Raw genomic sequence first — 15,477 nt, 5'->3', positions numbered from 1 at the left:
AACAGGTTCAACCACATAATTAACCGGAGAGGTGCGCTCCAGAACACGGTATGGGCCATGGTATTCAGCAAGAAATTTTGAAGACATTCCAGGGGCATTGGAAGGTATCCATAGCCACACAAGAGCGCCAGACGATAAGTGCGGTGTCGAGTGTTGGCTGTCATGGTTGGATTTATGGCGGTACTGGGTGTTAGCCGTGAATGCGCGGGCGATTTGTCGACAGTCTTCCGCATGCTGGGCTGCTTGAGACGCAGGTGTATACTCTGCTATGTCTGGCTGATACGGGAGTATGGTGTCGATTGTAGCAGAGGGGTGATCGCCGTAGAGGAGAAAAAAAGGAGAGAAGCCAGTAGTAGACTGCGTTGCGGTATTGTATTCGTACGTGACATACGGAAGGACGAGGTCCCAGTTTGAGTGGTTGAAGGAGACGTACATAGAGAGCATGTCGCCAAGGGTACGATTGAAACGCTCAGTGAGGACATTAGTCTGGGGATGATAGGCGGAGGTGGTTCTATGAATAATGTTGCACTTGATGAGCAAGGCTTTCACAACGTCACTCAAGAAAACGCGTCCACTGTCGCTGAGCAGCTCTCGAGGTGCGCCATGGCGAAGAACAAATCGCTGCAAAATGAAGGAAGCTACTTCTGACGCTGTGGCAGATGGAAGTGCGACGGTTTCTGCATACCTCGTCAGATGATCAACGGCTACGATAGCCCAGCGGTTGCCGGCAGCCGTGTAGGGAAGCGGCCGATACAAATCAATGCCGACGCGGTCGAAAGGACGTGGTGGGCTGGGTAACGGCAGCAACTCTCCAGCAGAACGGTGAGGAGATGGTCTGCGACGTTGACAGGTGAGGCATGAGCCAACGTACTTGAGTACAAAGGTGTACATACCCCGCCAGTAGTAACGCAGCCGGAAACGAGTGTATGTCTTGAATACGACCGCGTGACCGGATTGTGGGTCAGCGTGGAAATAGTCCCAAATTTGCGAAAGTAGCTGCCGGGGAATAACTAGCAACCACTTGCGGCCATCTGCGCAGTAGTTGCGGCGGTAGAGGAGGTTATCACGAGTGGCGAAGTGGGAAGCATGGCGGCGGAGAGCACGCGATGGAGAAGCAGCTGTAGGATCGGAGATAAAATCGAGGATAGAGCTTATCCAAGGATCTTGCCGCTGCGCTGACGGCATGTCATTGATGTGAAGCGATGGCGGGGAATCGTCGGAAGGGGAAAGGCTCGCGACCTCAGCTGTAAGGGGGCAGCGGGAAAGTGCATCGGCGTCGTGATGTTTGCGGCAAGAGCGGTAAACAACGCGGACATCATATTCCTGAAGGCGAAGAGCCCATCTTGCCAGTCTGCCGGACGGGTCTTTCAGTGAGGAAAGCCAGCAAACCGCATGGTGATCCGTCACAACGTCAAAAGGGCGACCATAGAGGTAAGGGCGGAATTTAGTAAGAGCCTAAATAATCGCTAATCATTCTTTTTCAGTGACAGAGTAATTGGATTCAGCCTTCGTGAGTGTACGGCTAGCATAGGCGACCACGTATTCAGTATAACCTGCTTTGCTCTGAGCGAGCACAGCGCCGAGACCAATACCACTGGCATCTGTGTGGAACTCAGTAGGCGCTGCGGGGTCGAAGTGACGTAGGACAGGCGGTGCCGTGAGGATGTGTCGTAAAGCATTGAAGGCATTGTCGCACGCTGGTGACCACGACGAAAGGTCGGAACTGCCGGACAGAAGTTCTGTCAAGGGAGCAGCAATGGAAGCAAAATTCATAATAAAGCGGCGAAAGTAAGAGCACAGCCCGAGGAAGCTACGTAGATCTTTGATGGAAGTCGGTTTGGGAAAGGCTGTTACGGCACGAAGTTTGGCAGGGTCTGGATATACACCTTCTTTGGAAACAACGTGGCCGAGAATGGTGAGCTTGCAGGCGGCAAAACGACATTTTTTTCAAATTCAGCTGCAGTCCGGCATCAGATAGGCAGGTCAAAACGTGCTTCAGACGGTAGAGGTGTGTGTCAAAGTCACGAGAAAAGACGACAATGCCATCGAGGTAGCAGAGGCATGTCTTCCACTTTTGGCCACGCAAAATGGTGCCCATCATCTGCTCAAATGTTGCCGGAGCATTACAAAGGCCAAACGGCATAACTGTGAATTCGTACAAGCCGTCGGGAGTTACAAAGGCAGTTTTGGGGTGATCAGCCGCTTCCAAGGGGACTTGCCAGTACCCGGAACGTAAATCTAGGGAAGAAAAGAGATCGGCGCCTTGTAAACAATCGAGAGCGTCATCGATGCGTGGGAGAGGATAGACGTCCTTTCGCGTAATCTTATTAAGGCGGCGATAATCGACACAGAAGCGGATAGAACCATCTTTCTTTTTACAAGGACAACAGGTGAGGCCCAAGGGCTGCTTGAGGGCTGAATGACGCCATTCTGCATCGTTAGGTCGACTTGCTCTTCGATAGCCTGGCGTTCGGTTGCAGACACACGATAGGGGCGCTGTCGTAGTGGTGCGTGGGTGCCGGTGTCGATGCGATGAGTGACTGTAGACGTTTGACCTAAAGAACTTTGATGAGAGTCGAAGGAAGAGCGAAAGTGATGTAGTAGGTTCAAAAGCTGAGTGCGCTGCTCTGGAGGAAGATCGGAATCGATGGAACGGAGGAACAAGTCTGTAGAGGGGGAGCGGGCGCAGGTGAAGGGGGGCTGGGCACAGTCACGGCACAGTGCGGCGCGTCGTCAGGTTCCTCAGAGATCAGAAGGGATGCGATTGGCTGGATACTTCCGAGGTATTCGCCATGGCGCAAAGCAGTAGGGGAGTTAAATGGGTTAGAGACCCATAACATGGCAAGGCCAGCGAAAATAGCGAGCACTGTGTAGGGCAATGGTAGGCACTTGCGGCGCAGGAAAGTATGGGCTGGTGTGAAGAGAATGGTTTCATCGCTAATAGATGCACAAGCGACACGAACAAGCACTGAAGAGCAGGGAGGAAGGTCGAGCACCGGAATTTGATTCATCAGCGTCTGGTGAGGTATCGGGCTCAGTCGAGAACCCCACTTCAGCTTGAGCACAATCGATAATAGCAGCATGACGCGACAGGAAACCTCAGCCTAAAATTACAGCGTGCGAGGAACTTGGCAGCACGACGAACTCAATCGTATAATGGGAATTCTGGATAACTACTCGAGCGGTGCACGCTGCTAAAGGCTTGATATGCTGAGCGCTGGCCGTTCGCAAAGAAAGTCCCGCAATTGGCGTCTTCATTTTCTTTAAAGTGCGACATAGTTTTGCGTCCATTACCGAAATCGCAGCACCAGTGTCAATTAGAGCCATGACAGCAACATCCTCGACGAAAACTTCAATTAGGTTTGTCGGCGACATATGAGGACTTGGGAAGTTCGACTGGGTCGCAGTTATCGCCTCAGGAACTGCGGCCTCTAGTTTTCCTCATGTGAAGCGTTCTGTCGATGTCGCATGGGAGAGATTGAGCGGCGTCGCGGCGACGGTGAACGGCGGTCGGACATGGCTGAGAGTTCTGGGGAGAAATGAGGACGGGCTGGAGGCTCAGTAGGCGCAGAATACTGAGGTGTCGGAGACCAGTATGCAGAACCATGGGTAGGTGGTGCCGACACCGGGAGACGGTTGCGGCAATAACGAGAAATGTGTCCAGCAAGCCCGCAAGTGTAACAAATTGGCCGGTTATCCGTCGTGCGCCAGGGATTACGTGGTCTTGGAGCCGGTCGCATAAACTGCGCAGGTTCTCGCGCAGGCGCAGGAGGCGGCTGAACATAGGCAGGTGGCGGTGGAGCATATGTAGGTGGCGGTCGGGAAGCAACAGCCGCATATTTTAACGGCGCTGTAACAGGCATGGGTTGAGGGGCTGGAGGAAGAGATTCAGCTACCTGTTCTTGAATAATGTGGCACAAGCTGGGAGCTAGGTGTGAGGAAGGTTCTTGATGGCTGGATATAAGGGAGAGCTGTCGAGCAACTTCTTCCCGAATGAAGCTCTTAATTTGTGGCAGGAGCACAAAATGTTTGCCTGCATCTGTCAGGCCAGCAAGGGACTCAGAGTGCATGGTGTTCGCGCGAGTTATGGCCCTTTGTTTCCGCAGTTCATCATAACTGACACAGTGTGACCACTTCCGCGACGGTGCGGATATCTCGAGCCGACAGCATCTGAAAGGCATCGTCATCGATGCCTTGCAGAATGTGCTTGATCTTCTCGGCCTCTGACATGTGTGGGTTAACGCGCTTGCACAAGTCGACGACGTCCTCGATATAGCTCGTGAAATTTTCGCCAACTTGCTGAGACCGCGCACGCAAGCGCTGTTCAGCGCGGAGTTTCCTCACAGCTGGTCGGCCCGAAAACTTCAGAGAAGCTGGCTTTAAACGCGGACCATGATGGAATGTCCGCTTCATGGTTTCGAATCCATAGGTTTGCTACGCCGGTGATATAGAAAATGACGTTGCTTAACTTTGTTTCCGCGTCCCATTTGTTGTAAACGCTCACTCGCCATAGGATGTGAGCCAGTCCACGACTTCGTGGTCGTCAGTGCCGCTCAAGATGGCGGGGTCTCGCTGGCGGAGGGAGCCGGGACAGATGATGGCCGAGCCAACTTGTACGGCTTGGTGGTTGACGTCCTCAGGCATCGCAGGAAGTGGTAATGTACGGCTGCCTAGTTCCAGGGCGAGAGGATAGATCTTGCACAGCACCTCCACCGAATGTAAGAATGGGGGGTTTATTCAGCAGATCAACAGGACTTGATCAGCAGGACTGAGCAGATCAGCGGCGAACACAGCGGCAGCGAACACAGTCAGATCCAGCACGCGCAGCGATCACGATGCCACTGACTGGCATGTTCCTTGTGCACTTCTTCCTTATCACAGGGCATGTGCATAGGGTAATGTGTGGCCCCAGTTCTATGTAACATCTTTTTATCCTGTGTTGACAGAGCAATTTACACATCCCTTAATTGGTTCAGGTTTTAAAATATTTAGATATGTTGACGATTTCTTAGTCATTGTGGATAAGGGCTGTGCAGTGAATCAAAGTGTGGAAAGTATGCTTTCTATTTTTAAGCTACAAGCAAAAGGGCTTACGTTTACTCATGAGCTACCGGTGGACAACAAATTGCAGTTTCTTGATTTAAATATGAAAATTCGTAATGGGGAAGTGTGTTGGAAGTATTTTCCCAGGGCTAAAAAAGAGCTACGTCCATATGCATCAGCGCATTCTAAGACTGTTAAAAGAGGGATAGCTTCCCTTTGTTTGAAGTCGGCCTTGTTAAAATCATGTGTACATATGGAAGAAGAAAGCTTCAATAATCAAGTACAAAGACTTGAGGTGGCTGGTTTCCCGGTTATGATTATATGTGGGGTGGCAGAGTCTCTGCTTCAGAAAATGAAAGGGAAAAAAAGAACGCCAGATATGTTGAGAAATAAACGACCACAAGTGATCCCCTATATACATAGAGTTGCACACTGCCTGAAAAAGGTGGCAGATAGGTTTGAGGTGCCAGTTGTGTTTTCTTCCCCAAAAAAACTGGGTGGGTTATGTGAATTAGTAGGGAGGAAAAAGATAGGTCAATGCGATAAGAAGCATGTGAAGAGTTTTAATGGATGTCGGGTGGGAGTGATTTATGAGGTTCCTCTGACGTGCGGTAAAGTATATATAGGCCAAACTGGAAGATGTATCAATGATAGAATGAGGGAACACGAGTAGTCTATTGAAAATGGCAAGGGGCCAAATTTACCCCTGCACTGTCAGAAGTGCAAGTGTGAGCCGTTGTTTAGCAGGCTTAACAATTTAGGAAAGAGTCGGGATAAGACGGTGCGCGAAACTTTAGGGGCGTACTGGATACAGAAGAAAGAAGAGAGATGTATTAGTGAAGCTTCGTTGAGTTTACGTAAAAAAGAATTTACTTTTATTGAGAAATCCATTTTTTCATTTTTCATTTCATTTCAGTTTAATTCAGACATTTACAATGGCTGAGGAGAAAGGAAAAAAAGCCGCGCACGCGGCTCGACAAAGCTCCCATCTCCCGCAGTGGTTCGACATGGCCATGGCGAATAACAGCAAAAATGCACAAACAAGAGCAGACATGGAATGAAAATGCATACAATATTTTCCGATGGAACACAGAATAGTTTCTGCACAGTTACATACAAAATCAAAAAGATAACAGCTTCATCTCGCATGTTTACTTAGCATTTCTTACTGTTATATTCTCTTCATTTCTATGTGGGAACATATTTCTTATACTCGTGTATGAAACTGAGTGAATGGATTCATTTGTGATAGTGTAGCGGTTTAGGAATGACGGCAATACATATCTTAATGTTTGGAGTCTGTAGTTTGCGCGTGGGCAAGGTACACACCAGTATTTATAGTGTCTTCTATTGTGGAGCACAGTATTTTCCTATAGATTAGCAAGGTCAGTTAAAAATGTAATTTTACTGTGTGCCTGGGATTTATATAGCTGAATCACACGATATTGATGGATGTCCTTTACATTCATCATGCGGTATTTTGAAAATAAAGAACTTGTATGTGCTGAATATGAAGCACCTGCTATTGCTCTCACTGCATTTTTTTTGCAATATTTAAACCTTCTGAATATTAGTTTGCGTCGTTGTACCCCATACCAGATGACAGTTATTGATATGAGATTCAAACAGGGCATGGTCCATTACAAGTTTAGTCCTCGTAGGCAACATGCACTTTAACCTTCTAAGTACGCTGACAACCCTAGTCAGTTTAACCTCCAGCTGCTCGATGTGGACATCCCATAACATGAATTCATTAAAGTAAACGCCTAGTGTATTCACAACATTAGTTATTTCTATTGCATTACCACCCAAGACTAAATCAACGTCTACCACCCATTTCACATTTTTCGCTCTAAAAAATATCGCCTTTGTATTGCGCGAGTTTATCAGCAAGGAGTTTATTTCAGCCCAGGAGTTGAGTTTACCCAACACGCTATTGGCCCTTTTGACTATATCATTCGCGTTGGTCCCTGATAGAAATAAAGTTGTATCATTGTTTCAGGATCATTCTGTACTAAATCATTAATATAAATATTGAATAATAAGGGACCAAGAATACTTCCTTGAGGTACACCATGCTTTATTTTACTATAAGATGAGCAATGATTATCTATGGAAACATACTGCTATCGGTCAGTTAAATAGCTAGTGATTAGAGATAGTGCCTTGTCCCGAACACCGTAAACAGAAAGATTCAGTAGAAGAGTCTCGTGATTAATCCTGTCAAAGGCTTTGGAGAAATCTATGTAAATTCCCAACGTTATTTGTTTACATTCTATGTTATTTAGGATTATCTCTTTTTGCTTCAGAAGAGCCATTTCAGTAAAAGACTTAGGTCTAAATCCAAACTGTTTAGTTGTTAGCGCATTATACTTCTCAAGAAAATTAGAAACTCATAAGTGCATTATTTTTTCTAAGCCCTTAGAAAAAATAGGCAATATTGAAATTGGCCTATAACTGCACAAGTCATTTTTGGAACCACCTTTATAGATTACAACTACTTTCGCAATTTTCATGTCTGAGCGGAAGATGCCTGTAGTTAGAGACAAATTATAGACAGAAGTTAAACTCGGGCAGATAATGTCCAAGACGTGCATGACTGGTTTAATTTACAGTCCAAAAGCGTCTTCACTGTTCGAAACCTTCATACCTTTAAATATTTGAAGCACCTCATTTTCATCGCAGCATGTTAGGAATATGTTGTTGCTTGTGTGGTTAGTAACGTAATCTAATGCTCTATGATTGTGCTCACTATCAACAAGTGTACTAAAATAGTTATTGAACTCATTAGCGAGAGCGAGTCCAGTATATCTAATACCATCAACTGTAATACTGTTAGCTATATTTCCCAAGTTATGGTTTAAATCTAGATTAAGCCTATTCCACATTTTCTTTTGATCGGTCAAACCACCGTACAAATTGAAGTGATATTCATTCCTCGCTTTCCTCAATGTTGAATTAAGCTTGTTTCTGTATGTCTTAAATGGTGCCCACGATTCTGGACTGCGTCTTTGTAAGAATTTCTGGTAGACGGAATTTTTTCTAGCAATCATTCGAAGAATATGCGAACTAATCCAGGGCTTACGAGCTCGTTTTGGTTTCTTTATACCTGTGTATGAAAACGTTTCACGATATATGCGCACGAAAATCTCCAGGAAACAACTAAACGTTCTGTCAGCAGTCAAACAAGCAAAAACTGGTTCCCAGTTGACATTCATTATTTTGTGTCAAAATGAATCTAACGTCGTTGGGTTGATCCGTTGTATTTTGACATTTATCGGTTTACAGTTCGATTTGAATTTAGGATGACTATTACAAACAATGTACACCGGCAGGTGATCACTAATAACGTAATTAATAACTCCGGTTGAGAGCGTGTTAGTTGCGTTATTCGTGATAAGCAAATCCAGGAGTGTTGCCGTCGTTGTGGTAATACATGTAGGTGATGTCACAACGTTTACAAGACAGTATGATTCCATTAGTAATAAGAGTCGCGACTTTCTGGGCGTATTTTCGTGCATGTTAATGTTGAAATCACCACTTATATATATAGTATAATTATATTCAAAGGCAAACTGAATAACATGTTCCATATAGAGCAGAAAGTTCTCTATGCAACCATCTGGGGGGCGATATACTACAGGGATGAGGACGTTTTTGCTACAAACAGACAATACCTCATAATCAGGCGTAAGTGAAGTAACTTCATCGACCCTTTCGCATTGCACACCATCAAGCACGAACAAACAAACGCCTCCACCTCTTCTATTAGTTCTATTGAGGAAAAATGACTGATAGTTGACCAAGTCAAAGCAGTCAACTTCATCCTTGATCCATGTCTCACTGAGCATTACAACAGAGAACAAGAATTCAAACTCTTCAAGAAATACGCGTAAGATATCATGTTTATCGCGAACAGACTAAATATTCAAACTTAACACTGAAAAATGATCAGTCAGACCTTGAACATCATTATTCACATAATTTGGAGTGACAAAAGTATCCCCCATATTAAAGGGCAAGTTTCAGTGAACAGCAGTGGCTTACTGCAGCAGCTTCCTCAAATCGTCATCACATCGAATCACGTGTGCCAGTTCACCGCTCACTTTTCGTACAAGTACTTTGTTGTTGCGGTGCCACACGTACTTGTAGGCATTCGCATCAGCCCATTTCTTGGCAATATCGAGTAGCGTCCTGTTGAACTGAGTCAGATTTTCAGTGGCTGAGACCTCAGAGTCAAACGTTCTGAGTGGTTTGCCCCTGGAAAACCACTGTTCTCTGAGTTTCTGGGATGCGAATCGAACTAGCACACCTGGAACTTTACCTGCTTTCGCGGGAAGTCTGTGTGCGGCATCCACATCGCTTTCACACAGCTCAGGAAGTTCAACAGATCGGGCTATGTCATTAACTGTTTCAAACAAATCCTCGTCATCCGACTCTGAGATGCCATGGAATACCAAATTCTGCCGCCTACTCCTCCACTCCAAATCGTTCACAGTGGCCTTAAGTTGTTTCATTTCCTCAATGTTATTGCAGCGCTCGAGGACAACAACCCGCTTTCGAAGTTCCTTGATTTCTGCATCATGTCTGGCAATTGTTTTTAATACTTCATCGTACTTGTCCGACATCATGGTGATTGACTTGTCAATATGGTCCACTTTTTCTGGAAGATTTTCAAGTTTGTCTAGTCTTGCAAGAATAGCACCAAGAATATCATGTATATTGCTCTCCTCGCCTTCCTTGCTGCCTCCTGCCCCTCTCAGGCGCGACGAATAGCAGGTACCACATTTCCAAACCTCCAAAAAAGCCTCAGCCTTCCCCTTAGCGGTCGACTCTGACACCCCAAAGCATTTTCCAATGTGGAACACATTGTCACATTCAAAACAATTCATTACGCGACCTTTGACTGGAATTGCTTTCGAACATGCCGCACATGTGTTATCATGGCCGTCCATGTCTTATCTAACATAGGCCGAGAAAACAAAAACGAAAAGCACAATGCGAGGCACTTTCGGCAACGGTGGCGGCAGGGTGAGACTCAGATCTGAGAAGACAAATGCAAAGGCACCAACCTGCAGCCAGTTGAATGGAGCAATTAAGGCACGAACTGCTCTCCGCCACACGCAGCCGAAGTGGCGAGCAGTGGGCGTAACAGGGGGGGGGGGGGGGCACAAATTGTTCCGGTGATAGTAGACTGGTGACGCTAGCAGCGGCTGTCGCTTGAGGAAAGGAAATGCCGTGCGGCCGTGGTCGAAAAGGTCGGAGGAAGATCGCAGCAGGTCCCACAGGCCTACTGGGAATGCCAGGAGAAGTTGAAGCCCGTCTCGTAATCTGCAACCTGCAGCCAGTTGAATGGAGCAATTAAGGCACGAACTGCTCTCCGCCACCACCGCAGCAATCCTCCTGAGTAAAGTAAAAAACGAGATTATTATCGGGCCTCAAGCTGTTATTCTTGGCCAAAAGCTGTTATTCTTGGATTCCTCTTACGTTTTGTGGCCATGGTAGTTTAAAAATCTTTTTACCACAAGTACATGGGCTTCGTGGCTTCGTAGACGTTGGCAGGTTAAAGTTTTTTAATACATAGGGACTACGCAAGTTATGACCTGTGGATGGACATGTCCTACTGTATATGTGTGGCGGTGGTTTTTAGTGTATGACTATGTGACTTTGTGGTGGTTTTGCTTGTCCAGCGTGGTATGAGTTACTGGGCAAAGCAGAGGTGTGGAGTAACAAGACAGTGTAGAATTTGTGACTGTCATGTTTGGACGATGTTTATGGTCTGCGAGGAAGAAAGTGCCACTATCCCCTTGGTAAAGAAGGGGAAGAAGAGAAGAAGAGGAAGATGAGATTGGTCACTGCCATGTTTGGACAATGTTTATGGTCTGCGAGGAAGAAAGTGCCACTATCCCCTTGGCAAAGAAGAGGAAGATGAGAAGAAGAGGAAGATGAGATGTACCTGAGTGTAGAAGAGGAGGAGTGGTGAAGAGGAAGTGTTTTCAGATTCTTATTACAGTTGGTAGTGTGCGCGTGTGTTGTGTATCTTCTCTTGTGTTTTTGTTTGTTGCGCCACATTTCTGAATAAGACGCCATGATCTTTGTTTTTTTTAATGTTCAGTTTAAGCCCAAACTTCTCACTCTCTTCTTGTACGCGCATCAGAAGGCTCTTGAGTTCCACTTCACTTTCTACCATCAATGTGGTATCATCCGCATATCTAAGGTTGTTGATACGTTTTCCAGCAATCTTCACTCCAGCTGAAGACTCGTCCAGAGCGGCCATCCTCATGATGCACTCTGCATATAGGTTAAATAGACAGAGCGACAGTATGCAGCCTTGCCTCACTCCTTTCTCAATCGGAAACCAATCAGTAAGACCATGCCCAGTTCTGACTGTGGCCTCTTGTCCTTCATACAGGTTCCTGAGGAGACAGATGAGGTGAATTGGAACTCCCATCTCTTGGAGAGCTTGCCACAATCTGCTGTGATCTACGCAGTCAAACGCTTTCGCATAATCAATAAAGCAGAAGTAGATGGGTTTCTGGAACTCGCTTGCTTTTTCCATGATCCAGCGGAGGTTGGCAATTTGGTCTCTAGTTCCTCTGCCCTTGCGAAACCCAACTTGCACGTCCGGAAGCTCCCGATCCACATACTGCTGCAGCCTACCTTGGAGGATTTTCAACATCACCTTGCTAGCATGCGAAATAAGCACGATCGTGCGGTAGTTGGGACAATCTTTGGCACTGCCTTTCTTCGGAATGGGGATGTAAACTGACCTCCTCCAATCCTGTGACCACTGCAGGGTTGTCCAAATCTTCTGACATAATGCATACAGAATGTTAACAGCGTCATGGTTTCGATTTTGAAGCCACTAAGCTGGAATACCATCAATTCCGCTAGCTTTGTTCTTAGCAAGGCTGGCTAAGGCCCATTCAACTTCACTCTCCAGGATGCCCGGCTCGAGATCAGTAATCACAACCGTTTTATGTTGGGTTTGCACATTCGGGTCCTTCTTGTACAGTTCTTCTGTGTATTCCTGCCACCTCTTCTTTATCTCTGAGGCTTCAGTGAGGTCCTTGCCTCGTTTGTCCTTTATCATGCCCAGCTTAGCACAGAAGTTTCCATTGATATCTTTGATTGTCTTATACAGAGCTCTTGTGTTCCTTAATATATGTTCCTCAGCCCACTTATAAAACCCCTCTTTAACCAAGCCTTATGAACGTGACTTAGTGGCCTATAGGGGTAACGTGAATGCCAGCGTCCTAGCAAGCTGAGTCTGACATAACCGTCCCATGTCAAACGAGACTCAAGTTGGCAGCTCCTGCCGACCGCTTGAGTTGGTACCGATCCGACAGAACAGTTCAGTGAAGTCATCCTGAATAAAATGAGAGATCTCTTAGCCAGGGAACTAATTACCGAGATGGACTATAAATTTCTTCAGCCGTCAAACAAACAAGCAGGTCGATTTTCCGCAGAAGCATTGTTTACCACATACATATCAGGACGACCAATTGTTTCTAACAATAATACGCCCACAGAAAACATCTCAATATTCCTAAATCACCACCTAGCAGATCTCCCAACCCAGCTTCCTTTGTTCGTGCAGTACACACGTCACTTTCTCCGAATTATTGAGCGTATTAATACCACCACCAATCTTGCAGATGATTGTATACTTGTCACACTTGACGTCGCGGCACTCTACACTAATATTCCTATCAATGAAGGTATCGACGCCCTTTCCCAAGTATTAATCAACAACCACCATCCGCATGCCTCTGAAGTTTATCTCTCGCTCCTTAAACTAGTCCTAACTTTAAATTATTTCGAGTTCGATTCATCCTATCATTTGGAACCAGCATTAGTACTCCATTCGCGCCAACTTACGCGAATATATTCATGGGAGTTCTAGAATGTACCAAATTTATTCCCGGAAAAGCCACTTAAATACCTTCGCTATATTGACGATAGTTTCATGATATGGCAGCATGGATCAAAATCTCTTCAGTCGGTTGTCTCGCATCTTAATAATCATCACACTAGCATTAAATTCACTTGTCAGTCATCGCAATCAAAAGTCGACTTTTCTCGACACCACGGTGTCAGGTGGAAAATGGAAAACTTAAAATTTCTTTGTACAGAACGCCAACGGATAAGCAACAATACCCTAGATTTTACGAGTCATCATCCCAGACATTGTAAGCAAGGAATACTTGTAGGACAGGCGGCTCAGAAGAATATGTAGCGATGATAGTGACTACCTAAACGAACTACATTCATTGAAAGCAACACTATTCCAGAAAAATTATCCCGGTAACTCCCTTGATACGGCCCTCGAAAAAGCAAGCACTTGAAACCGCAACGATGTGCTCACGAAACGACCAAAGGTCAACACTGAACGCCAGCCTTCTTTTGTAACTAAATACTCCAATGCCCTTCCAAACATAAACAATATTCTGCGGAAATACCATTCCATGCTAACGTGTATTGAACGCCTCCAAAAAATATTTCCGGAAGCACCAAGGGTAACATATAAACGTAACGCAAACCTCAGAGATATTGTAGTACATTCTAAACTCGACAACAAGCATCCAACACAACCACACCCTTGCTCTCGACCTAGATGTAAGACGTGCAGTCATATACAAAAAGACACCACGGTTAAAAGTAATGCAAGCGGTTTCACTTTTCACATAAAATCAGGCTTTAACTGCACATCTTCAAACGTTATCTACCTTCTAGAATGCTCCTTCTGTCATAAACAGTACATCGGAGAGACAGGGCAACCAATGAACATACGGCTTAATGGACATCGGGCAGACGCAGGCAAAAACCTCCCGAAAGCCGTTTCCCAGCATTTCAATCAGAAACCCTATAAGTTCGAAGAAATTAAATTATATATTCTCCAGTCAGGCTTTAAATCTGCAAAGGACAGAAAATATAGAGAGGCATATCTAATTCATAAGCTTAGAACATTGGAACCAGCAGGAATAAATATATCTAAGGCAACGTTAACATCCCTTAGGTATATTCCCTCTGCATCATAACTATTTGGGAAAACAATCCCACATAGCGTTAATTGTACAGTTTATTCACAACGCATATACACTCTATTCCCTTCCGCAATAGCATAACCTTACACGTTCCTCTAAACACATTTCCTCCTTATCACTTGTTGCTTGAATTTGTCCTCAAACATTTTTTTTCAATATTATTTTTTTCATGTTTGTTGCGGTTCCCTGTGCGGTTATTATCCTGTGACCTTGTACTTCTCCCCCCTCACCTTTGCAGAAAGTTTTAGGAATTGTCCCCCTTAGATATATGCCTTATCAGGGCCCTTCGCAAAGCCTGCGCCTTTGTAAGGTCTATCTGCACCAAACCCGCCCAAGTGCTGACTAATCATCTACCCGGTACTGTGGGTTTTTCTTGGTACTGCCGCTTTTACTTCTTTTGCAGGCCACGGGATCTCTGGCTCCAGGTTGAGATACATACTTAAGATTATTAATTTTTTTTGTCAGTTGTGGTTCACTGTGCGGTTATTATCCTGTGACTTTGTACTCCCCCCCCCCCCCCTACATTTAAGAATTGTCCCCCTAGATATATGCCTTATCAGGGCGCTTTGCATAGCCTGTCCCTTTGCAAGGTGTATCTGCACCAAACCCACTTACGTGATGACTAATCACCTACCCGGTATTGTAGTTTTTCCTGGTACTGCCGCTTTTACTTCTTTAGCAGGCCACAGAATCCCTGGTTCCAGGCTGATAGATACATACTGAAGATTTTTTTATTTTTTTTTAATTTTTTCTTTCACTTCATGACCCACTTTCTTCTCACCCATCCTCTCCTCCCCACTCCTTCACACTTACTTTCTTTGCACCCAGTTTCCCCCCCCCCCCCAGCTTTTCTTCTACGAAAGCAAAAGCGTATTAAACCCCTCCCAGTGTGATCGCTATGCCCAGACGAAGACAAGTCCACTTGTCGAAACGTTGGCTCATCTGCGAACTGAGGAGTACCCCATTTATTTTTGTTCAGTTCTTCTTCATACGGTGCAAACCATCATCTTCCTTTCGTTCTACCTCGCTCTCACCCAAGTGTCACGTGGGGTGTGATGTCACAGTTTCACGTGGGTAAGACGTGGCTACCGGCCGCGATACTCTAATGGCTCGAAGCCTAGAGTAGTATTGCTTTCGCAATAAAATGATTAACACGTGCGATATTTAGGTCTGATATGGGCACCCATTGGAAACAGTTTAGTACAGCACAAGGGTCTACTTCTTAGCCATACTGTGCAGTTAGTGTTGTATTCCCAGGTTTCCAAACTTGGTGAAGGTAAGATTTTGCGTCCTTCCTCTTCAATGTCTAGGACTTCCACGATAGTCAAAGATGCCATATTATACGGCTTAAAAGCAAACACTCTGGGCTCTAAACTTTTGACGAAGG

At 45.6% G+C, this 15,477-nt stretch overlaps 1 protein-coding gene across 1 annotated transcript; it reads right to left on the bottom strand.

Moving 5' to 3' along the window:
• Positions 1-9,086: 9,086 nt before the first annotated feature.
• LOC146187260 (uncharacterized) lies at positions 9,087-9,674 on the bottom strand. Its single transcript, XM_084608185.1, has one exon. The coding sequence runs from the start codon at positions 9,672-9,674 to the stop codon at positions 9,087-9,089; it is 588 nt and encodes a 195-aa protein (XP_084464311.1).
• Between the last annotated feature and the right edge of the window lie 5,803 nt (positions 9,675-15,477).

The sequence above is a fragment of the Amblyomma maculatum genome, chromosome 6 (assembly GCF_055883805.1).
Source record: "Amblyomma maculatum isolate TAMU_Amacu chromosome 6, ASM5588380v1, whole genome shotgun sequence".
In the NCBI taxonomy this organism is placed as follows: Eukaryota; Metazoa; Arthropoda; class Arachnida; order Ixodida; family Ixodidae; genus Amblyomma; species Amblyomma maculatum.
The sequence above is the reverse complement of the archived record's forward strand: the minus strand, read 5'-3'. Positions and strand labels throughout refer to the sequence as shown.